This window comes from Hetaerina americana, unplaced genomic scaffold (assembly GCF_022747635.1).
Source record: "Hetaerina americana unplaced genomic scaffold, ioHetAmer1.1.p SCAF_52, whole genome shotgun sequence".
In the NCBI taxonomy this organism is placed as follows: domain Eukaryota; kingdom Metazoa; phylum Arthropoda; class Insecta; order Odonata; family Calopterygidae; genus Hetaerina; species Hetaerina americana.
The window spans coordinates 3,119,512-3,146,700 of NW_027287117.1; the positions used below are offsets into that span (position 1 = coordinate 3,119,512).

The window sequence follows — 27,189 nt, forward strand, 5'->3', positions numbered from 1 at the left end:
AAATCGCATTAAATACAAAAGAATATTAAATCTTAATTTATTAAGAGAATTCGACTAACAAAACATAAAACGGCAATAGCCAAAAATATGTATCCAAGACCTAAGCCACAGAAAAATGAGTTCATTCAATTGGAATCATCACACAACAGGATATTAAGTTTACTCTGACGGATGCTTCAATTCGGCATTCTGATTTGTGCTCAAAATTCAAGTCTTCCCAATGTGCGAGGTTTGCGTGCAAAAATAAAAAAAACTAATTATGGACTGATTCTAAATGATAAGCTTTAAATGGATATATATCCACACATACACTACATATATTTATACAGATATATACAAATATATATATATATATATATATATATATTATAAACCATAAAAACAGTAATCAAGCCGAAGGTTGGTTTGGTAGGTGATGGTAGAGTCCACCCAGTACTAACCCCGACGGCGTGTGAAATTCACACATCAGGGTAGGGGGGCTAGTTCCATCCCCTGCGCCGGTTATGGTTTCCCAGGAATATCTGGTACCCGAAAAAAATATGTATATACATATATATACACACATATATATATATATATATATATATATATATATATATGTATATATACATATGTATGTCTGTGTGTATCTTTCACGAAAGACTCACGGATGTGAATAGCAATCAAACGAAGGAGCCAGTTCCTTCTTTCCCCTAAGGAAAATTTGAAATACGTGCAGAGGTAGTTCTCGGGCTGGACTGCGTGAGAGACATTTTTGTCTCTCACGCAGTCCAGCCCGAGAACTACCTCTGCATCTCTCAACAGCTGCGAAAGCCTACGATCTACGATTTGAAATACGTGTATATTCTTTTTTATGTGTTTTTCTTTATTTTTGTGGGCTTACACCATCTCGCTATTCAGATTGAATCATATATATATACATAGCGATTTTACGGAAAAACTCACACGAGCGGCACAATAATGGGCTGACACAATATAACACAAATAGAATGGAATAGCAACATTTAAAAGGACACTCACACGGTAAATTGTTCGAGCATTCGGCCCTCTCAGAGGCCTTCTTCAAGTGAGACTCTTGAGGAAGGTCTCTGAGAGGGTCGAAAGCTCGAACAATTTACCATGTGAGTGTCCTTATAAATTTTGCTATTCTACTCTATTTGTGTTATATTGTGTCAGCCCATTTTATATATATATATATATATATATATATATATATATATATATATATATATATATATATATACATTTATATATGGGTCTTGGTAGTCCAGTGGGTAGAGCGTTATATACATATATAGCGTTATATAATAATAATAATAATACTTTATTCATTTTAAAAATGGTACAACCATATTAAATGTCGTCAATATAAGTATTATTTAACATATAAACATACTTTCTTAAATGTGATGAAAATTGTCACAAAAGAATTCATCCAATGAGTATAGTGGGTGAGCAAGTAACCAGGTACATACCCTATTCTTGAAACTCTGGATACCATCTGATTTCAACTGAGTAGGCAGATAGTTATACAGTCGTATGTTCATATTGTGAAATGCGTTGTTAGTTAATGACAATCTACAATAAGTAGTATTTAGATTCGATTTACCTTTTGTGGAATAGTTATGGAGGTTGGATCTTAATTGGTAAGTTTCTAGATTAACTTTCACATGAATCAGAGCCTTAAAGATATACAAACAAAATACAGTCATGATTCTATACCTAATAAAAAAAGGTTTGCAGTAATCACGTGGTGGTATATCAGCAAGAGAGCGAATAGCTCTCTTTTGCAGTAGCAAAATTTGTTTAACATGAGGGGAATGACCCCATAACTCAACACCATAATTCAAATGACATTGAAAGAAATATATATATATATATACATATATATATATACATATATGTATATAGATATATGTGTATATATATATATAAACCATAAACCCAGTAATCAACCCGAAGGTCGGTTCAGAAGGTGATGGTAGAGTTCACCCAGTACTAAGCCTTATACGGCGTGTGAAATTCACACATCAGGGTAGGGGGGCCAGTTCCTTTCCCTGTGCCGGTTATGGTTTCCCAGGAAGACCTGATACCCGAAAAAACACTTCAGCTTGAGTGGAGCTGCAGGTGCCCAGAATGCCTTTCCCAGGAATCGAACCCGGAACCCTCCGGTCAGCAGTCCAACGCTCTACCCACTGGACTACCACGACCCATATATATATATATATATATATATATATATATATATATATATATATATATATATATATATATAGTATATATATATATATATATATTTATTTATATATATATATATATTTATATATTTATATATATATTTATATATATATATATATATTATATATATATATTTATTTATTTATATATATATATATATATATATATATATATATATATAAATGAATTGGCCCAGCAAGTGAAAAGATCCGGTGTTCAAGTCCCGGTCAAGGAATTATTTTTGCACTTGTGATCTGCTCGATCCCGTCTTCCCCACCTCTCCTGTGTTCGCCCTAATGTGTTCCCATCCCTTTTCCTTACATCTTTTTCCATGAGAATGAATATATATAAACATATATATACACATTTATGAATACATATAAATGTGTACATATATATATATATATATATATATATTTATATATATATACATATATATATATATATATATATAATACATATATAGGGCCATATAACTTCCTTTTTTTATGTTGCCGCACCCTGTATATAGTATATGCCTGAATAGAGTTCAGCTACGAGAAAAATTTTAAATTACGACAGTAAATGAAGTCGAACATTTTCAGTTTATTAGAGGCTTCATTTAAAATCGGAGAAATTCCCATCACTTATCCAACTTGCAGTTTCGTTTCACACAATGAGCGTGACAGGTACAGCGCAAGGGGAACGGCAATCGTTGGATTTGACCGCCATTCCAAGAATGCAGAACGGTTACTCTCGGCGAGGTTTGAAGTCGAATTCGCAAGGAGGGGACTCGAAAATAGTTCGATCGACAAAACAAGAGAAGTGATCGAGCGAAAATGCGTAACCGATGTCCCTCCGGCGTTAACCCCGGGATCTCTCCACTCCTCAATCATCGCCTCCCGGACAAACTTTTCAACGGCATTCTCCGTACGTCCCATCGCCTATAAATCACGAGCCTTGAATTCCCCTGACGCGGCGCCGTCCGCCTCCCACCCGCGCATCGCGGACACGGGGCCGGACCGTTATAGACAACTGGGTTGGTCAGCGGCGGGGAATGCCGCACTCGCACAGCTTCTCTCACGCTGTTTCCCGGGAGCGAACTTATTTCAAATATATTCTTTTCCAATCAATAGTTTCTCCCAGCAATACGCTTCTTCTTCGCTTCCGTCATGGCTGTCAAATAAAAACCTGCATTGATTTGGTTACAGATTCTCCCATTAATACCGACAGCAACAATAACAAAAGCTCTCATAGCAATTCCAAACAAACAAGATGGTGTGTTTCAGGGACGGCATGTATCTGAACGCACCAAAATTGCCCTTCCATCAGTTATTGTGCTCCCCGATCTCCATTTCCAGGCGAAGCTGAAACATACTCCACCGAAGGGATGCGCTTTCAAACAGTTTTCCTCGTCGGAATAGACATTGCTTTGGTGACGTAGCGCAAGAGACACATCCCGCACGAAGAGGCATAACACATTACCTCCACCTCAATTTCTTCTCCACTTATTCCAAATGTAGAGGAAAATAACTTCGCCATTCGAAGGTTCCCAATTAAATTCCTTTGGGCGTTATTTCAAGGCAGGTGGGTATTTTAAGGTGCATAAATCTGACATCCATTATCGCTTTCGATGGTCATCTTACTCGTTCTTATGTGCCTCCCAATGTCAATCGAAATTTCCATTTACTCCCGATATTCTAATTTTCCTTCGGCGGATTGACGTTTGCTCGTTTTCACCCGCGCAGTTTTCGTCGAACATCTGCGCACTCCTCCTTTACGCTTTCAGCATTCGCAGCGAAACTGAAGCGTGATCTCTAACGCTTAATCTTCCATTCCTACGGGCGGATTTGTTCCGATGTAGATGAGAGAGATACGAGTTTCACGTGCACTAAAACTCCATAGTGGGAGACATAGTCAACTTTTGAGACGATATCAGTTCGAGGGTTTTTCATTAAGATTTGTCCTTGCCCGCTCTGCTCGCAATCAAAGGGATCTGAGAAATTGAGCTGCAGAGAGATGTACTTACTCTGTGATTTGCACCTCGTCCGGGGCGGCCACAAAGCTATTGGCAATGTCTTAAGGTCCTTCCAGCAGAGAACAATTTAAATAATTTTTTTTCAAGAGAAGAAATTTCAAGGTTTTTAGTAGCTTGTCGCGAAACGAGTGAAAATAAATGCATTTTCATTTTGGATTATTTAAATAGAAATACTTTAAATAAAAATAAATATTAACAAAAAATGTGGGTCGTGTAGTCCAGTGGGTAGAGCGTTTGACTACTGACCAGAGGGACCCGGGTTCGATTCCCTGGCGAGGCACTCTGGGCACCTGCAGCTCCACCCAAGCTATGTGATTTTTCGGGTACCAGGTCTTCCTGGGAAACCATAACCGGCACAGGGAAAGGAACTGGCCCCCCTTAATACCCTGATGTGTGAATTTTCACACGCCGTATAGCGCTGGGTGAACACTACCATCACCTACTAAACCGACCTTCGAGTTGGTTACTGTGTTTATGGTTTTTTTAAATAAAAATTACAAGTAGAATCGGGTATACAAACTTTTCCTAAAAAATTGGGTTTTGGTTTGGATTTTTTCACATGCAGAAAATAATGATTGGAAGTCAAATCTTCGCACTAAAGAAACCTTTTGTGAAAGAGTTGCGTCGCTCACAAAAAATGCGTCAACTTTTCATTTGTGTTTTTAACCAAAATCTCAATTTATTCATCATGCCCCCACAATATGGATTTCGCGGATATTGGCACCTCTACCACCATGTACATCACATTTAGTTATCGAATGCATTTGAGGGATGTCATTCGCATCGCTTGCGGGGGCCCTTTCAGTCAGTCCAGCGGGAACGTTGGATAGGAGGAGGAGGAAGACAGCGACAAGTGGAATCAGTGTCAGCTCTCGAGGAAAGGCTTCAAAGGAGCGGCACTACAAGGAGCAGTCCACCTCGGCGTGACACTCATGAAGGGACCTCGAGTCCCAATCAATAAAAGTCTGTCGGGAAATGAAGGCGGGTATTCGGTGTCAGTTCACTTTGCTCGGCCCCGTCTCTCACAATTGTCACAAGCAGCTCCGATGTTTCTGAGGCACTTCCGAATATTTATCTCCTTGGTATGTTTCCAGGAAGGTGAAAAAAGGAAAACAGGACGACAGATGACATCGACATCGAGAGGGATGCAATACGCGTAATTGCTCCCGTGATTAGCCGAAGCACGGGATAGTTAAAAGGCGAGTCACAAAACTAACCTTCATCTGCCGAGTTTCGCAATCAATACCTGTAGTACTTGCAATGGGACGTACTTAACTTACTTTGTCGTAGTATTTCATGCAAGGTGCTCTTGGGTGGAATTGAGGACTTAGAAATACCGACATGACTAAAAGATTATGATTATGACATGACGTTTTGAATCAGTAATAAGGTTGATTTTTTTACTCTATGAAAATATCTGCCGGAAACTTAATAAATCTTAAATTTAAAAATGAAAAATTTTCCTCAATCAATCAATTTAAAACCGAGTTTTGCTCTTCCCTCATTTTTTTCATTTTTATTACATGTTTTTCTAGAAAATATTTGTTTCATTTCGTCAAGGAATCATATACTTTTTGAACTGAAAAACCGAGCTAGGTAAACCAGTTGAAACTAAATTTTTCAATCATTTCTCAATTATAACAAAAATCTTTATAACGATAAAAGAAACCGCAGAATTCTATAACATTTCGTGCTTATTTAAAGTGAAAGATGTAACTACAAGTATGTGATTCCTCACGAGCTTTATTACAATACAGCCCAGCTTTCGACATTGGACGTCATCATCAGGTAGTTTCTAAAGAAGACATCCAACTACATACAGGGTCGCACCCAAAAGTGGTAGGACTGATTTTTTTACAAGAATTTTATTGACGATATACTTACATCGACTTAATAATCTTCAAAGTATGCTCCTTGAGCTGCTACACACTTAGTATAACGTTGCTCCCATTCCCCGTACGCCCGCTGGAAATTTTCTTTGGGGATGCCGTTGATGACCCTCGTCGAAGCCTCTTGAACGGCCTTTATCGAGTCAAAACGTCGTCCCTTGAGCTGTCTTTTCATCAGGGGGAAGAGAAAGAAGTCCGGTGGTGCCAGATCGGGAGAATAGGGCGGGTGCGGCAACGTGGCAACGCCGTATTTGGCCAGGAGCTGTCTGACGACGAGCGCACCATGGCAGAATTTTCGGCACCATCTTGGCGCACACCTTGCGCATGGCCAAATCCTGTGAAATAATGCGTTGGACGTTGGACGCAGACAGACCCAACTGGTCTGTAATTTCTTCACTGGTTAAGCGTCGGTCTGTGTTCAGCAGTGTCCTCACTCTGTCCACATTCGTGTCGGTTCTTGCCGTCGACGGCCGTCCGGAGCGATGGTCGTCTTCAACGAGCTCCCTACCCTCTTTAAACAACTTGTGCCACTCAAATACTGTGGAACGGCTTAAGGCAGTGTCCCCGGTAAGCCTGCTTGATGATATCGAGGGTCTCAGTTACCGTCTTCTCGAGTTTCGCACAAAACTTCACGGAATAACGTTGCTCTAAATTCAGATTCATTTTGTTTTTCGACGCGGACAAAAAACTTGCTTCACTAAAAACGGTGTCCTTACTCAACGACAGCCCACAGGCGACTGAGGTTGGTGTCGGTCTGTTGCTAAGAGCCCCCTCCACCTTACCCTGCCAAGCAGACCCCCCTCCACCGCTCCGTTCGCGCCAGAGAAAATCAGTCCTACCACTTTTGGGTGCGACCCTGTATACCTTGAGGGATGAGGTAGAGTGGAGTCAGAGGGAAATGGTGAGTGAGGGTAGAGGTATAAACTCCCTGAAGTAGGATGTCTTCTGAAGGAACTACCTGATGATGGCGTTCAACGTCGAAACTAATGTCAATATTTTAATAAAGTTCGTGTGAAATCACAAAGTTACTTCTATCATTTCGATTATGTTGTGTATATTCCATAAGCTTATGCCTAAGACGACGCATTTATTTTGTACTTCATAACACTTTCAACTTTGTGCACAATACCAATAGTATCGCGGATCCTCAGCCCAAATCCATGCTACAGATATCGCGAGACATAGGAGATAGCGGCGAGAGATATGTATTTCCAAGAGAATCGTTAATTTTCTTAGGCCATGGTTCGCTTTTTAGGAGTTTCTAACATTATCAACTCCCTAAGATGGTTATCAGAACCAGGCGGTGAAGGCAACGCCCTATCGCAGCGTTCTCGAGGGTGACACGTTATTTCAACACGTTGGAAATTAATGAATGCTTCGCCTGTAATCCCGAGAGAAGAACGCAGGATCTCTCAATGTTTGGATTCATCTTAAGCGTAATCACGAATACCAAACCTATTGTTAGTCGCCGTCAATTTGCATTAACCGTTCATATTTTCAGGTTCATAGGAATACGATTTGATCTTTTAAATGTGGAGGGATAGGCACTCCTAAAACCGATTGAACCTTGTATCTTTCTAGCCATTAGACTGTAATTGCTGAGGTCGTCTCGTTCATTACCACCACGACAGAGCCACGAATTCACCAAGTTGAGGGAAGATGGGGATCTGGTTGCTGTTTGCGGCTGTCTGCCTACCCCCCACAAAGTTAGCGAACATCAGATCAATTCCATTTTCCGAATTTGGAATAATAACAATCCACATCATTGTCACGAATTGGAAATCATAATGGGACGTGACTTAACGTGAACTGTTTTCTAACGCATCCAAAGTGGCCGTCGGTCGAATTAAAAAGATATTTCCCCGATCACAGGTTTGTAAACTGCACGATGAAATCCGTAGTTTTTAGTTTTTTTATGGTAGGCAACCGACAGCTAAGGTCATTGGCTAAGGTCTTAAGATCATGAAATCCGTATGTATTTGATGTATCCATATCTCTTTAAATATTCCAAATTTTAAGAATAATATGAATGCATAACCGCAGACTTTCAAGTTGGAGTTGAGAATTGCAGAAGATGACATTTAACTAGATGAACGGCGTATTGCATAAAAGCTATTCATAAGTCTGAGTGTAGAGTCAGAGAGTGAAGCACCGAGCAATTAGAAGCGCTGGAAGTAATTGGCATTCACGTGAAATAATACACATTTAACTAATTAGGGAATTCCTTGACTTCGTCTTTCGGTCCTAGCCCGAGATGGATGACCATGACTGAAGCCGAAACGATACGAGACGAATGGGACTTTAGGGCGTATTTAGATGCTCAGAGTGGTTGTTCTTTTTCAATCATTATCGTGTAAAAAAAACCATTCACTGCACGAGGAATACGAGATCAGTTCTGCTTATTAATTGGCCGTGCTTACTGAATAACATGGTCCACGATTGTAATATATTAAATCTTCAAAATGCGGAAATTAAAGGAAGCAAGCTCTCGCGGTGGAGGGTAATCATAAAACGGAGACACGGAACCAGATTGAACTATAATAATATGGTACTCTATTTTCTGGAGTCTCATTTCTTTACGTCTATTTACAACTGTTTGGCACTCTTAGTGCGGAATCAAAGGACGGTGGTGGAAGATTGTGGACATGAATTGGAACACGGCGATTTCAAAACTGACGCCGTAAAGTGAACCTAATAACTTCCCTTGTCATCTTTAGATATTGAGCAGTCCTATCTCGGTTCGTAATCTCATCGTATTAAATCGCACCTTGCCGAAATGGCTCAAATCTCTGCCCAAAGTTTCGAATCATCCCAACAGGTCCTCCACAACCACACCGAGTCTGAAATACTAATGAGCCGCAGTCAGTGTTCGGCTCTTTGAAGGCACGTTCCCGTTCGCGCACCTCTCTTGCTATCACCCCCACCCTCGTCGCGGGATCCACGGGAGTGGGATTCCGAGGCGGAGGGAGGCTGCGCCGAGGAGCGGTGGTGACACGGGGGGGGGGGGGACCCGCTTCGATTCACTCGGCCGGCGACGGTAGTGAGGGAGCAGCGGGGAGGACACTTATAGGATCCGGGATATTTTTTATGAGGTGTAGCGGGAAAGTAATCGAAGAGCCAGAAGACAAATCGGGAGGAAAGCGGGGTCGCATTGGCCGGATGGAAATAAAAGCTTAATGAGAAGGACATCTCGGAAGATCGGGGAGGAGGGCAATCAACCGTTTCGGTCATCAGGCGACGATGCAAACTTTAATGCCTCGAGCCCAGGCATGGCGTACTATATTTAAACCCTGTGACCAGAAGTCTAACGGTCAAGATAGATTTTCGATGAATCCAGGGGCTAAGCACATATTTAAGCCCCGCTGGCAAGACAGTGAATAAAACCCAATGATAATGGGAAACTCTCCATTCCTGTCCACACTTGTGCTGTCTGAGACACACGAGTAAGTTCGGATAAGTCGTCTTTTCCGCCAGTCCTCTCCCGCCTTCTGCACTACGTTGAATGATCGTACCCACAGGACTCTGTCGAATCATTCCTCGAAATATGTACCCGAACAAATATAGAACTGACCACATTCTGGATTTCTTTCAATGAGTACTATTTTATAGCCGCAATGGAATCACGCGTACACTTCCCGCGGACCAAAACAGATCTTTCCCTAAGCAATTATCAATCGTATTTTCCACCCTCTTATCGATGAACCACTACTGTCGATTCGCGAAAAATCATGATCCAAGTTTTCTGAAAATTTTCTGTGTCAAAAAAACGAGGAATTAATCCATTGAAAACTCTTCCTTCAATAAACTCGAAAAATGTTGTGTCGTGCCGAAAAAACGGCTGTGGCATAATCCGAGGTCCAATCAAAAAGTTCCGCGTCTATTTGCATCGCGCAGCAACCAGTCACCGATTCGTCGTGTGTTCGAAGGGCGTTTTTCAGGAGAGAGTCTAAAGAGTGATTTCGCCCTTTTGGATTTCCATCGCGTCGACTCGTCGACGAGTTAGATATTTTCCCCTAAAAGCATCATTTCACCTTCGGCGGTTTTGAGATGAGATGGACTGTAGAGGAACGTTTATATTCGGTGTGAAGTTGGGCAAATCGTTCACAAAATCTTTTAAAATGGCACAGACTGCTTTTGGCCACGATGTTTGAAATCGTTCATTGAGGCCATAAATGGTTTTAAAGATTCGAGATGGGATAGGAATGAATCAAAGACGACCCTCGTTCCAGTACGACCGTAAATATCGACTGATGAAGATTATGTTGTTACTCGAGTGAAAGAACTTGTGCGTCAAATTGTCGATTAACCGTCCGAGAATGGCTGGAGAGAGCAAGACATTTTGTATCGTTACCGTGAAGGTGTGAGAAAAGGGTACGAGAGAGTTCCCGAAGAAAGAGATGGTGGAGATTCGGAGAAAGGGGGGAGAGGGGGGGGAAGAAGTGAATGGATTTTGATCCACGATAACGCTGCTGCTTATGCAGGACTTTTTGTTTGACAAATTCGCAAAAATAATGGCACACTTATACTTCCCTAGCCCTCGCACCTTGCTGATTTGGCCCCTTCTGACTTTTCTCCTCTTTCCCAGGCTCAAGTCTCCCCCTCAAGGGGCAAAAATGTGAGACAGAAGTAAAATCGGTGGAGAAACTAAACGAGAGTCCGGAAAATACGTTTTCCACATTCTTTCAGCAGTAGGAGAGTATGCCGTTTGGAGAAGTGTGGAAATAGCGAGGGGGGGGGTATCCCCTGGAAGATGATATTTTTGTATAAATGTTCGTGTTTTTAATACAAACATAATTCAGCCAGTCCTGTACTTGCTGATCAGACCTCGTATTCACTAATAAAGATGTAATTTTGGGTCATCGACAAATCTGATGGCAGACTGTCCCTCAGACTCCAGGACTAAGGAAAAATGCGAACGGGAGTATTTAGTGCTATAGATAAAGTTAAAGGATTTGTGGGGTAATATTTAAAAAGAGGATATTCAGTTCGAATCCTTTCAATTGATTCATTTGAAAAATTGCACCGCACATTGATTTATATCTCCAATATAAAAGCATTTCTTTTATATAGCAATACGAATTGAGAGACTACGACTTAAATATCAAAATAGGTACCCGCATTTGTTGTCCGTCGTACTAAATGACTAATCGATTGACGAAGAACTTTTTCAAGATCAGAATACCAATGACAATGGGTGTTTAAGATGCACAGAAGTTTTAATTCTCTCAAAAAAATTAATTAAAATGTCCATTAAAAAGTATAATAATATTTGACTTCCGTTTTAAAACATTAAACGAAAGGACAGAACTAATAGCATTCGTCGTTACTAAAGTCGTCGTGTGTGGTACGCCAATTCTCTTCCGACAATGCTTCAAGTCAAAGACGCAAGATTGAAAGTGATTCTACAGGCAAAGTGAGAATTAATGCATGATAGAAGGTCAAAGTTGAAAAGATAATCAAGCAATTTGGCACACAACCAATAATTACGAATTATGAGAAACATGATAAAAGAGGGGAAGAAAGAAGAATGGACACTTAACGAAAATGGAAATAAAATGATAGGTCAGAGTGCAAAATTCGAAATTCGCCATAAAAATGTTAAGATGTTCATAGTTGGGAACATTTTAAGGAGAGTTCAGATTATTTTGCGCGATGTAGGAGAAATGGTTCCTTAAACTCTCCAATAAAATGATGAAAATAAAAAATGCAGATTGAAAAACTCAGCGTTTTTGCAATCACCGACGTTTTGGCATGATTTTTCTCTGAGATTTGGCTAACATCTACGCAGGGTCATCCATGGCTTCAACCGAGGAAATAACTCGATATGAAGATATGATGTATTTCGCAAATTAACTTTATATTCCACTCTATGCATTAACAGAACTTTTCTCGGTATCAATTATTTCGACAAATAAAAATATATGCACCTGAGATATCTTACCAGATCTGATAAATATTTTCTGTCCATTTTATCTTCTATCAAACAAATAATTACGAGGCCTTAGTGGAAATTTTCAATTTTACACCTTACATTTTTACACCATGACAATTTTCAACCTTAATTCTGTAATTTCATATTATGAAATCCCAACTTTATTCCAACTGCTTTTAAAAAAATATTTGATCTAAAATTAGCCTCTAATTTAAGGAAAAGTTTTAAATAAAAAAATTACCAAATTGATTTCGTGATTAGACACATCAATCGTCCATGAATTACGCTCATGCATAAAAGCCGCTGGATAATGAAAAGACGGTAGACGCGGGGAATAATGGGCTGCACTCTACCGTTGAGATGGAATTGAAGCGATTTCAACTTCGGGGATTTCCTAACACGACAAAAATCTCATTTTCAAACTGGAAATAAAAGCATCCAGCATCTCCCCAAACCTTACCGCGCGACGCTATTCTTTTGAATATATAGCGTTGAAGAACAAGATTCGGAAGACTGCAAAGCTAGACTGAAGAAACGCCACTCCATCAACTATCCGGCCAAATCGAGCGTTAAAGTGGTTCTCGAGGCTCATACCACGTCCGCTGCTGCATCCCTCGGCGAGTGATTCACCAAAATCAGAGTATTGGTGCGAGTTTTGAAATTCCACTCGCTCATATTCCTGGCGCACAGCCACCAGCCAGCGAGGATTGTCGCCACTTGCGCCCTGCCGCGGGAGGAGTGGGAGAAGGGAATGGATGGGCAGGGGTAGGCGGGCGATTGCTAACACTCGAGCGATTGGGGAAGTTATCGAATGCTACCGAATGATAAATAAAGACAAGATGGTCACGCAAAGGACGAACGACCCCCAATATCTCTCCCCAAATGTTGTCCAAATGGTGGAAATGGAGTTGAAAAATAAAGAACCGTATTTACCCATCGATAACGCGCGCCTCATCGACACAAAATTGTTCAAATGATCGAAAAAATGACGATGTGCGTTATGTAATGAAAATCGAAAAAATCCCAACATGACGTATTTTGGCACACATTATATATAATTTTTACGCGTATGTATATACAGATGCGCGGCCTCTATACACGTTCAAGATAACTATGAAGCCCTAGTCGCGCGGCATCTATACAAATTCATGATAACCACTAAGTTCTGGATGCGCGTTATCGATGGGAAAATACGATACCTTGTATTACGAGATTGAAATTAAATGTGGTTTATTTATGTGGATCGCTAGAACATTATTATGCTTTATTTTTCTAGCAGCAGGCCACACGAAGGCAAAAACTAGAAATTAATAAAATGGACGGATTGCGTAATCGGCGGATGGTCATTTTACACAGGCATATGGACCTAAAAAAGAAGACAATTGCTTATAATTACGCCATGAAGACAAAAAAACGATGCCCTTTGTTTCCGTTTGACATATTAAAAATAAGAGTGAGAGAAGATGTTGATAAAGTTTTGAAAAAGCAACGAAATCAATAAACGCTCTACGTCCGATCGGTTTATTCTTATGGTGATAAAATGAAGAAAACCTAAGTACCTAATAATTGTATATGTCTCTCCAAAAGAGAATTGTATAATGTTCGAATTAATGTGAATAAATATTAAAGTTTCAAAACAAACAAAAATCCTGTCAGCTTAAAGGGTAATTAAAGGGTAATTCGCTGACGTGATACCGTCAGGAATATTTGTACTTCAGCGAAAATTGAGACCAATGCATGATTTGCCAATATTACGATGCAAAAGTGCAAATTTCTCAGTGCGAAACGGCGCCAGCAAACCAAAAACGTATTCATTCTATATACTTACTGATATTAGCCTCCTAAATCAATATTAAAAACATAGGAGACATTTATAGCCTTTTTTTACTTTCAAAGCGATCACTTAAATAATTGCGACACCCGGAGGTTGTCGAGGTTGGAGGAGGAGGTTGTCATCGCAGTCCAGGAGTCTGTCGATAAGAGGAAAGTTTCGGACGATCACCGAAAATTATCACAAGCTCTCACAGACTTCAAAATCATCTCATCCATTCCAAGACTTCGATTCCATCAAGGTGTCAAGTTTTATCAGAGATCGAGAAAGATTTCAACGCTGGAATGGCATGTCGCTTCTTTGTTGTGGTCCATGCAGTCTCCTTGGCACAAAGAGGACCCACCCAACTTGAGGATATCTGTGAAGTGAGTTCGACACATACATTGAAACAGCGCCGATTCTTTTATTTAATGGTATACCGTTAAGATCTGCCAGTTAAACTTGTTTTTTGGCTTTACTTTCGTTACTGTGAGGTTAAATTTCATTATCATTCGAAATATCATTTACGAGTGTAACAAATGCGTTGAAGTAAGGGATGTTTGGAATTACATCATCTATGAAGGAGAGCTTCTTCACCTTGGACCAACAAAGGGAAACACGCAAATGAAGCAATATATTAGCCGTGACTAGAAAACGAAGCCAAATTTAATGTATTTCATTTGTGGAAATTTGCCAGGAAAAAAACTAGTACTTGGTAAGGATCAAAGTCACATCGTTTCATGATACCTTTCAGACAATATTAAAAGAAAATATCATGGTACACCGATAGTGAAAATAGAAACTTCAAGAGTATAATTCCTCAAGAAAAAATTGATCAGGAGAGTTGAAAATTTTGATCGCTGATAAAAGGGTAGGGGGAGGGTATGAAGGGAAGGGGACGTCGCAGGATTTATGTGGTCGGGGGATATCAGAGGTGTACCAAGACCCCTCCTCCTCGCTTCCTTCCTTTTGTCCACAAAGCGTCCCCACCCATTCCCCCCGGAGTCACCCCCTCTCTCCCTCCGGTTCCCCTTCGCTCACCTCCGGGAAAGTTTATTTTCGCTTACAAGCAAGTGGGTTGGCATCTCCCTACACCTCCCACCCGGAGAGCTCCCTTTCTCCACCCCTCCACCACCAATCCCCATGCCACACACCCTCCTTCCCCAGAAACACTTTAAAAACCCCTAGCGCCATCGGGAGGGGAAGGTGGTGTGGGAAGAGTGCGGGGAAAACCCGCTTCGAAATCCCCGCCCTCGCGCCTCCCGGAGAGAGAATGAGTGGCCTCAGTCCACGGGCCGTGGCGCCCTAGGATGGACCTGTTGCCGAAGTTGACTGAAGGCGGGAAGGACTTTTATAGGGCTTGAAACTTTTTTTTCATAACACAAGTTCCCACCCTTTTCCTCTCGAGCGAGAAAATATCAAGTGAAACTTTTCATTATCCATCAATACCCAATTTTTTTCAACAACTCTTCCCGATAGATTAATTTGAATTATTAAGGAAAAACCCGCGTAAGCAAACAACCTGTTGACGTCCCCCAGAAGAAGGGACCAAGGAAAGGAATTCGAATCAAGGAGGCCCCTGGGATTACGCATAGAAGCAAGCGACGGAAAGTGATACCTAAGGGTGCATATCAGTGCCACAGAGTTTGCTGGGCCGTTTGTGAAATCATTATTCTGGAAACACCCAGGGCACGCGTGCCTGTGACTAGAGGTTTGTTCATCGGTTGGATTTAGAAGGAGACCTCCATTCCACGAGAGCTTCGAATAGGTGGAATCAATAGGGAAATTATTCTGAGGCAGCACCATTTTTTTTCGAAAACCCAATAACTGGTGATCGACCGGATTCCCAAAGGTAGTGTAAAAGAAAGTGACATTCTTCCTGAACGGCTTCGTTTCAATCAGGGGATATTTCCACCCCTAAACAAGGAACTGAAATATAGCAATTTCGGTGTCATATCATTAAGCTACAAGCGTTATGGCGAGACGAGTTGGATGGATACCGTGCATCGGAGCACCCCCACCACCTGGAGTGCCGACTTACTTGCCGAAACGGAGGAGGTCAAGCGTGGAGTATGAGAACGATCGAGGCCGCATGGGAAGACTCGGCGGAGGTATGAAGCAACGAAATATGCCATTAAACAGTAATCCAGATTGCTTTTGCCACTTCCATTGAAAAAAATAGTTCGAAAAGCTAGAGCGTGCTCCAGCATATTAAAATATTAATCAAAAAGAGCCAGCAAATATTTTGTGAATCTATGGGGATCCACTGGTTTTTATGAACCTAAGAAAAATATCTTACCATCATTTGTCATTTAATATGCATTCTTATGATTTTAATTTGTAAAAACAATTTACGGGAGTAGGGAGTATTGGCTGTAGTGTAGATCGCAACCGATAGAAAAGCTCAAATTTCACTGCAATTTTCATGGAAAATTCAGCGTAACTTAAATATACTTGGTTTAAAATTACATTGGACAAAGGGAATGTTGAATTATCCAATAAAAATCATTTATTTCATTTTCACTCCCTTTTTTTATCTCGTATATGATTTGAAAGCAAGATGAAAGCAAAATTATTTGGTAAAAGTATACGAAATTAGTGTCTTTGGAATTAAGATAACTCTGATTAAACATATAATCTTATTTATTTCAATACAAATCAATTTTCGAAGCATATCTACGTGAGCATAAATTAGAAGATTCACGAGTCATTTGAAAGTGGTGATTGGACATCATAATCGCCTGAATTTCCCCAAGGCCCAAACAATTAATTGAGCATACGGCTAATAGTGACAATGGGGCCATGCGTCAATAGAAATATTCAAGAAGCCATTCTTCAAATTGCACTTTCACTCTTAATTGCAGGAAAAAGCATATTTTAGCAACACTTCCAGCTACGTTATAAATTCTTCGTGAATTAGCCTACAGCAATCCCTTGAAATTAAAGCACCAAAAGCTAAATAAGTAGAAGGTAAAAATTCCTTCAAAAGCAATCCTTAAACGATTTGCTTTATTTTCCTGGAATTCCAATGCGACTTTGTTTCAACATGAAACATTCCACGATTTCATGCGTAATAATTTACTCAATAATCCGTTGCAGTGAATATTATCATTGTTATTTACATTAGATGGACTTAGTATTACAAATCCTATCTAAATAACCGTACAGTAAAATAATATATAGAGCAAATAAGAAATATTAATTTAGTCTTGAATCAATATTTGAACAAATAAATTAATTAAACCATTTTCAAATATATTTTTGAAATAATAAGACTACCGCAAATGTAGTAAAATTAAATTACTCCATAGATGTTGCAAATTAGGGATCTGTGACAGGAAATATTTTGCGAGATATAAACATTCACTTTTCAATATAGATTTAATATAACAAGTACAATTTCCCCAGTTAGACGGATAAAGTCCAGCAGTGAGAATAATTCTTTTATTTTTATAATTCTTATTATTTTTTTCAATTCTCAATCCGATATGAGATGCGAGAGTCAGAAAAAAGGGTGGATGATCGATCAGTGGTATCAACTACAAATAATAAAATGAAGGGAGACACTTCCCCTCACTCCTACGCTGACTGTTCTTCATCAAAAGGTCAAACGATTTCCCGACTTTTGAAAAAAGCTATTCATTTCTAAGCTCCAAATAATAAATCGGTGTAATTTCTGTTCCGAAATATGTATATTTGTGTTTTATATAGCGTTGCATATCACTTGGTAACGTGTGTAAAACTCGAAAAATGGTATAAGATGAAATAAATAGGTGTTATGCAATATATATGCATCATTAGATAACAAATAAATATTTGATAATGTTTGCAATTTATAAGGCATAAATCTTACCTCTGGCGCTCTCTCTCCCGCGCCGTATTACCCCATGAAGACTTTTCGCTATTTCGCTTTCGGTCTAGAAACACTATTTTCTTAGCTCGGTGGAACATTCGACTTAAAGAGTTAACTACTATTCTTTAACAAGACTCACAACAACTTAAGTTTTGTCCACTTTTTTCTTATCGTGAACTGTGAAACTGCATGGAAAATAATTTCGCTTTAACTTATGGGATTTATAAAATATCGAGGGAAACCTGTCGCGTTTGAAATTGACAACTTGTAAAATACATGAACATAGACACGAGCTCTGAACTAAAGAATCAGTTTCCATTTTTATATTTAATGTATATGCCACACAATCCTCGCGATAAATTAATTAAATTAATTTATTGCGAGGCTTGCGTGGCATCTATCCATCGATATCGAACCATTTCCACACTAACTCCATCCAACTTCACCTCGCCCGAAACTAGCGTGGATGCATTAGAATCTACTATAAATGCCAGTTAATCCAAACTCAACTGACGCATGTTTATTCCCACGATTACGAAATACCAAGCAAAAAATATTTGCTGGTGTGTGAACTCTGAAAAATTAAGCTATTGTCGAATGAATGTGTAAGTTTGCGAGTAAATTAATATATATCTCTAAAATCAAATATGAATAAACGAATGAAATAGGAAATTAATAGGTGATTTAGGAAATTAATAGTTCATTGGGGAGTTTCATACTAATGACTTCTAAATTATAGTGAATAATAACTGTCACCATACCTTTTTCGAGTTTGCCAAATGAGAAACAAGATGTAAGTTACATTAAGTCACTTTTCCCGCGCTTTTTTGACTGATTTACGGTTGAGAAAGATCCATATAGATTTCGAAAAGATAATGAAAAATATGATTTTTTCAATATTCACTGTGATATGATTTTTTAAATTTTATAAGTACCGATTTAATCCAATGAACCCCTCATCACTATATCTATTAGCGGAATTATTTTAATTGAATTGCAAGCAATTTTACTTCACGGCATGAAGGTGTGCGTCAGAGTAACTTAAAAGCTATGACTTCATAGCACATCTTCCAAAGGATGCCCCGACGTGTTTTCATTTTTAGTTAAATTTAGGCTACGAGCGGCTATATCGTTTTTTGCCGTTAATGTCCAATCGTATTACGGGAATAGAGATTTTAAGAGTAATTTTAGCGTTCCAACGACAGAATAAATGCAATTTCTGACACGCATAGAATAGCATCATCTTCCGACTGTAAAACTTTCAATGGTGACTTGATATGAGCTTTGGTATTGCCTTATTGTCCGAATAAGATCGCGCTGAAAACAAACGCTCTGCAATCGTGAAATATAATCATCATATTTGCTTGGAAATGGTTACAGATAACGGTTTGCATAAATATCTTATTAACGGTGATACTTGACAGTGATATTTGCAATTACTGTCACACTAACATTCAAATTTCTAAGGTAAGGTAATTTTTTCGAAATATTCGAGCGGACAAAAAAATAAGACAAATCCATTAATCTTAATTTTTTAAATTGATCTTGGACCATCGTCGGCTTAGAAATAACATGCACAAGATATAAATTCATAGTACAACTGAAGTGAGGGACTGCGATAAGTACCAGTGAACCAATGGTAATTAGTTAACCAAGTAATGCGAGTGGGAATGAATTCACCAACAGTGTTTCCTAAATATATCCACCATCATACAGCGAATCGTTTGCCGCCAAGTCTTTCCATTGCCTTGCAATGATGGCTTGATTGACTTCAATTGAACGTCCTACATAAGATATGATACCTCACGTTATTTTCCACTGAGGTCAAATTGACGAAAAACATTCTCTCTCCGTAAAAGACATACATACAAGCGATCTTGCCGAGGTCCCTTGGTGCATTCATTCGGATCCCAAAATCCTCTCTTCTTTTGACCTCTGTAAATAAAAATGAAAATTACTGGCGTGGTAGCGAAGTAACATGTATTCAGAATATCTGCGACATGTCTTGCCAGCCGAAATGACGATGTTAAGGGATTTCATTCGTCGGACCGCGGTATAGAGGAAATACTTTATTTTATTCGTGGGGTGCTATTTCCTTGGGGGGGGGCAAGCAGACGAGAGGCGTGTGGCATGCGAGGAGAGGGAGTTCAATGTGAAAGGGTTTTTGCACTGACTCACTCGCTTCGGCCCAACTGCAGATTCCACTTACTTCTAAAGTGCGAGGCAAAACGGATTTATCTTTCAAAACTTTTTAATAAATACTTCACGTTTTTAATGATTCCGTGTATAAAAACATAAGATTATTTCCAAAAAGTTGATAACCCTCATTTATAAGAACATTAATTGCCAAAGGAGAGGATTAAAATCATTTTTATTTACTCTAAACTTTCGAACAAATAATAAATATGACATCACTGGCACACCCTTTCCTGAAGAGTGATCCTCAGCGCAGTTGCTCAGCTTAGTTAGGCGGGGATGCCCGGGAGAATTGAACTATTTGCAAAGAGAGCCTAGAACGCTTGCACTAGAGCTAAACGAGTTAGCCCTTCCTGAGGCTAAAAAAAACCAATGGCGAATGAATCACAGTGAATATTTGTTTGCGCTTTTTCGCGAATAACAATGACTTCATTGCCCAATATTATCCGACAAATACTGATTATCATAGTCTTAAAATACTAATTATTTTAAAGCGATAACTCAAGAGAAAGGCAGAATCAAAATGACTGAGGGGTGTTATTTTTTCTTTAGCTTCTTAATTAGTTCTATGCCGCCCTTCTGGAGCAACTAAGATCCGAAATACACTACAAGTCAATGATTTTAAGAAACCCAAGGCCAAAACTCAAACCATCTCTCTAGTGGCGCATGCAATATCGATACGCTTGATTGACAAGTCATACAAATACGACCAAACAAGAGGGACAAATGAAATAAGAACAATATCACAACGATTCGTTTTCTCTCCGATTATTCACGATCGCAAAGCAAATTAGATCATCTCTCCCAAATTAGATCATCTCTCAGCGCTCTGTTCCTTTGGGGTGAGCTCATTTTTCCCTTCCCACTAGCCCTGCTGCGGATCGCGTTGTTTAGTTTATTGTAGCACTGGAAACCAGTTTCAATCCTTCAATAACAGAGCAATTTATTAATCAGGACGTTGGGTGTCCGTCCGCTTCAGGTGCTATTCTTTACGCACGCTATTCGTGCTATTATTTCCTGCTTTTAAGCATTGCTTCCTTATATTTGGAGTTACAATGGTTAAAAAGTAGGTATCTTATCATCCATATTTGTCCATATGCGAAGCCCTTTCATGAACAACACCACCGATTTCCAAATTATAGGTTTCCTAATTTTTTTTTTCTTGTAGCTTAACTAGCTAAAGCACTCGGCCAGGTATTGAGGGGTCCGGGTTCGAATCCCGACCAAGGCTAATGATTTTTACATGCCTAACTAATTCAAGAAGTTCTTTCGGGTTTCCCACCGGGTCAGGTTGCAGTACACCGACGTTTCGAAGGCTGACTCTGCCATCGTCTTCAGGGTGAAGGACAGGGTGGAGTCAATCGCTAATGTGTATTAACATGCAACTATTTAAAAGCGTGAAAATCATTCGCCTCTGACGGGTTTTCGGAGCGTAACAGGAAGCTTCGGTTGCTTTTAACTGGCTAAAGCACTAGGCCGGACATGGAAGGATACGGGTTCGAATCCTGGTCAAAGCGAATGATTATTATGTTTTGAAATTGTTGCATAGTTATAGGAATCTAGTTAGACTAAGCTTTCGTATTTCATCTATTAGTATTCACAGTGTTGACGGGAAAAACGAGGTCTTGGATCGTATGAATCACTTGCATTTCTTCTTTTAAATTTCCTATTTTTTTAATTTAATAAGTAAATTTTCAAGCCCGATTGTTTTCAATGCATTACTTCTTACTTTAATTCACTCTACAATAACGCTCTTGTTATTTGTTTACGATATTTTGTAACTGTGTGCAAAATTAAATTTTAAAAAAAGATGTTTTGTAAAGATTCGCGAAGTAGCATTCTTTAGCCAGCACCATTTGCACCAATGGACATTCGCGCTGTGATGGTATTCAACTGGCATTGAATGTGAGATCACAGCTTTCTGTGAGTGGGAATGCGTCGTGCATCGATCGCAAAAAATATGTTTTTGTAAAAGAATGCGTTGATGCCAAATGCAACTTTTATTGTTTAACATATTTAAAATATTTTTTGAATCTTTGAGATGAAATGAAAAGAGTTAACGGATTAAAACGAACCTCAAATAACTCCCGCAAATACCTTTCCATTCAGTTCATCATCTTTCGTCAGCGATACAAATACGATGTCTCATAAGATGTGGTAGGAATTATTTTACAAGCTCGGCAAAAAAATAAGAGTGCTCATTCAATTTAGTTATTCTGGATTCAATTATTTTAATTTTTAAACCTATTATTCAAATTCTGTTTTTTTTCAAGAAAATCAAGAAACAAAATGCATCGTCCATTCCTTATATATCAATGTATAACATGTTATATCGGGAAGTCATTCAAAAAAGACCCAAGGTATTTTACTGATTCCAAGGCACTTGAATCCAATTCATTGACCATTAATGTCAAAGCGATTGTATCGAGTTCATTTTGGCTATCCATCAATTTACGTAGATCCTCCACTCTCTCATTTAAAACTGATCTTCATCCCACTGCCCAGGAGGTTTAACTTAATATTGCTCTTACAATAAGCGTAGCTTTGCGAGTCAATCTCGAATTCAATGTTCATATTATGATTACTATCGGTAATCTACCGGTTAAGGTAGGTTTTATGTGGACACAACCACCAAATAAATATTTTGTTTCTCCTAACAAAACACAATCCATCATCTTATTCAGCAAAGAGCTCCTCTTCAATTCTGCATACTTTCTTCCTCCCTTCATTCCACCCTACATGCCTATCCTATTCCTTCCCCTTACTCGCTTGCCTCGCATTCTCCCCTCCATTACAGTCTCCAACATCCCACTCTTGAACAATCTGTCCTTCATCCATTTTTCCTGCCTCCATAGGATTTCTCCCAACAATCCCCTCTCCTTCCCCGTCATACCTAGCACTTCCTCCATTTTTTTCATTTCGGTCCATCTCACCTTCTCCACTTTCATATGTCAAAGCCCTCCAATCTACGCAGGATGATAGGAGGCGTAGTTTGGAGGCTTTTGAAATGTGGGTGCGGAGAAGGATGGAGAAGACTAAGTGGATAGAAATGTTCATATATATATGTCCCATGAAAAATTCAAAGAGCGCCAACAGGAGACCAACAGTTAAAGCATTCAATGAAAATAAGGTTCCCACGCCATTGAGCTAATAACCTTACATTAAGTATTAGCATGACTTAAAGTGCCAGCCAAAGTTTTTAGATAAAAATCAATAACATTGTCTTCGATTTACAATGGATTGATTGAAATGATTCAAAATAGAAGACAGAAAAAATTCTTAAAGTTAAAACGCAATCTTTACATTATCAAATTAGATAAAAATTATGTCGCGCGAGGATAAAAAAAAATTCATCGATCGTTAATCCAAAATTGCGCACTCTGAGATTTAAATACACGAGTTAGTAACGCACACAAGTTTATCAATGCTCTCATCAATTAAACGTGTTTGCTACAAAAGCACTCGAGGCCAAGCGAGGATATTGGAAATGTTCCAAGAAGAATCACGGTCACTTGCATCGGTTGTTCATAACTAGTCTATTTCATTGGTTAACTATACCCGTCGATTAGAATACGATTGATTCGAAACAATTATCACGAATTAAAACTATGAAAACCATGATTCTCACTGATTTGTCCCGATGAAAAGACAAAAAGGGAGTTTTGTCCGATCACAAAAGCAGGCAGCTAGGTGTGAACGGATGTCTTTGGCTGCATCTCAGGTGTTGGGCCAAAGAGCAGTAACTCCGCGATGACAGTGACGCAATCGGCATCCGCCAACAAATCGAGGCCTGTAGTAGCATGGACGAGGACACGAGCATTCCAATGCAGTTTTAGTCCATGGGAGCCTGGGAAACGCCGCCCTTCCCACCGGCGGCGAGCCCTGCCAGCCGACGAGGGACGCCCCTAGCTCGGCCAAATCTCGAGCGCTCCCTCGTGGCTACAAGGATGCCCTCGCAAGGTAGCTCCTTCTATAAATATGCCTGCATGGAGCCGCCTCTCTGATCATTAGGCGAATAATCACTGCTGGATTGAGCCGGAGGTAGGTTGCTCCTTGTCCTTATGACTCACGTAATTCTTATCCGTGGGTCATTTTGTAAGACATCAGGCGCAGGTATCCATCCTATAACGAAGCGGTAGTTTGGTTTAACAAATTCATGAGGTAGGTACGATTCCGGTTAAAGTTTACACGGTGACGCGGTCAATTTGTACGACATGGAAATCATCTCTTCTGGCCTCTGCTGGGTTGTTTATAAAAATTTTAACTTTACGGTGATTGGAGTATTCCTTGCTTTCATTTTATACTTCAGAGAACTTTATATTATGATGAATTTTCGTTCTAAGTTTTCAGGTAATTGTGGTCATTAAAAGCGTTAGCAAAATTTGAAGAATTTAGTTGATCGCGATTGTTAGATATACTCGGGCAGAGGCAAACCCTCGACCTTCTGGATAGCCGGTGAACGCCAACCTGACTAATTGGGTCGGCATATTACAAAAAATTTTCTCTCTGAATTCTGTACTTGTACGCCTCATTATAAAAAATCTAACCGCCTTTCCGGTAACAGCGATGGATATGAGTTTCGTGCCGAGAACTGGTAAGGTTTTGTTTCAGCGGTGATCACGCCAGCTTCCCACGTCAAGGACGCTCTGCATTCAAAAGAAGCACATCGTCTAGCGGAACTAAAGGCTATAGGACACATTCAGACGTTGCAAGCTTCACTTCGGGTGAGACTTTTGATTTAGCTTCTCGTTGGTTCCTTAAGAGCGGGCAAAAGCCCAAGTTTCGCTCCGTTCTTAATTGATAATCCCTTCTTCCACTCCACCGCTCTCCTTTCTTATGCGGCGTGAAATGACATTCCCAATCGTTCATCTATCGCAATCACTTAACACTGGTGCCGGTTTACCACGCTGGGCATCAATTCGGTTCTAGACCGCAACGCTCAGCGAACTAAGTTTTAGGGCGTATAATGAAGAAAAACTGATTCGACGTAACCTAACGTCAGTGGTTCGTTCAGTAGCATGGCATTGATCTGTGCCATTTTCTGTTGTTCGCAGGAGCGGACGGGGTCGGTGGCGGAGGTCATGCTCCCAACGGGGTTGGTCCAGACACCGCTGCAGACGACCAACATCTCTCCTTCAAGATCCCGCAAGTCGGACCGCAGGTGAGTGAACCAGCGAGTCGACGTCTCACGGCCAATTCGATTATCGAAGTTCGCTTGGAGAGTCCTTAACTATGCAGTGGTGAGCTCTAAATTAGGGCACCCTTCTTTGATTCGTAGGTTGATTCGCCGTGAGCATTGTTGCTACGCTTTAGCAGCCAAAATTTTCGGTAAATAACGAAATACTGGCACTGAAATGAAAACTTTCCTTCATTAATGGCCTATTATAATCGCCCAAATATTTTGTCTAAAAAGGAAAACCATTCTAACATTCAAGCCGTTCTATTACGTTTGGTATTCCTTTCCTCATCTGAAAATACGGAGCGCTGCCATGTAACATTTTTCCTTCACTTATGAAATTGACCTTCGCACGTTGAAGTTTCATTAAATTAAGGCTGGCCAGATGAGTTGATTAGATCGACGAAATTTACATCTGGATAAACAACATTGTTACGTGAAGCTATTCCATTAAATTTTAATACGGTACTGAATAGTATGAGTATCTTTCAAGTGACAGTTTTCTTACTTCTTGAAAAATAGAAAAAAAGTTCAATATGTGCCACGAAAAATGGAGATAATAATATCTGAATGCACTCCTAGGACTATGATAGCAAATTTTATCTTTTTGATAGTGATTCAGGGGATATATTTTTATGTGGAGCTGTGGACTGGTGGTCTTAAAGGAGAGGTGTCAATTTCCATTAGTTATTCCACTTTCAGAATATGAGGTCACTTCTTCGTCGCTGCGGCCTAACTAGCGAAAGTGAGCATTGGATCATTTGAAGTTCACAGAAGAAGATAATTTGAAATTTTAAGACGAGGAATTGTGACGGGATGAATTAAGAAATCAGGCGGGAGTCCCTAAAAACAAGGAGAGGAAATTGTAAGCTTACAAATGCAAAACGCTAAAGCTTACTTCCAAAAATCCAGCATTAATAAAGACCTCGCAATATCACGATATACCGGGCATTCAGATAAAAGAAGCAAAACATACTCTGGCTGCGTAATGTATGAATGTCTACTTCCCTGGCAAGATTTGTTATCACATCCCTAAAATTTTAGTGAAAAGGCGTTCGCATTCCGTCAACCTTTCACGAATTTTTAGAGTTCAAAATATTAATTGATTGATGCGAGATGCCATTTTCCGCGGGTAGACGAGGTTACTATACGAGGATACTGCATGGTAGTACCCTCCTGCACTGCATGACAGCAATTACGCGACCCAAGCCGGAATGCCTCTCGGGAGGGGACGTAGTGCAAGCAAGACGCATCGGCATCGCCCCGCCATCTCCAGGGCCTGGCGACCAGATCAGATGACCAAACAGATGATACAAGCAGTGCGAGCATGTGCGTCGAAAGCAAACGAGACACGGAGACGATTTGCATTTGGATTGCGATCAGAAGAGGCTCGGAGTGAGTTACCGTGAGAGTCGCATAAGGTTTTATTTGAGTCGCATAATGTTGAAAATACTTAGTTTAAAAGATTAAATACAGGAGTACTACAGGCTGCTACCCATTTTACGCCATAAATTTGGAGAGGAATCGAACGTTTTCGACACAGAATAGAAAAAAATTAGCGGGTAATTCAAAGAAAGGTCAACCAATAACATACAATTAAAAATTTTTGTGTATTAAGAGAGGGCATCAAACAATTGACGGAAGAGTAAAAAATATATAAGCCAAGCTATTTAAAGGTTACAAATCGTATTTTTTTTTCGTTGAATATGGACGCTATTACTCACGAACTTAATAATCTTTTACAAAAGTAGATGTAAAGGTATCCACCGTGACTAAATTTTTCGAAGTCCAAGGGGAATTCTGCTCGCCACAAGGCAAAAAATGAACAAATTTAAGACGCTCTAGAGATTCCTCACGATGTCCGTCGACTGGTTCTAATTCCGTCACTTTAAATTTTAGAATGCCTTTGGCAGTTTCACTGCCCGAATTCCTCCGCAAAAATCCAACCTATTTTCACAAGAAAAAACGTAAAAAAGTTTCGGGATGCCTAAAACTGCCATTTCACGCTAACAAACAACGGACATGGATCTTCGTGCAAGGAATGGAAACTCTTTCTCGCAACTTTAAGCCCAATGAAA

The 27,189-nt window shown here is 39.7% G+C and overlaps 1 protein-coding gene across 4 annotated transcripts in view; it reads left to right on the forward strand.

Annotated features, from left to right (window-relative positions):
* LOC139694679 (fap1 adhesin-like) overlaps positions 1–27,189 on the forward strand; it is a 223,224-nt gene that overhangs the window by 174,696 nt on the left and 21,339 nt on the right. For all 4 annotated transcript variants that reach the window (XM_071593177.1, XM_071593175.1, XM_071593178.1 and 1 more), the window contains one exon: positions 24,990–25,096. In XM_071593177.1, the coding sequence (XP_071449278.1) occupies positions 24,990–25,096 (107 nt within the window). The remainder of the gene's footprint in view (positions 1–24,989; positions 25,097–27,189) is intronic.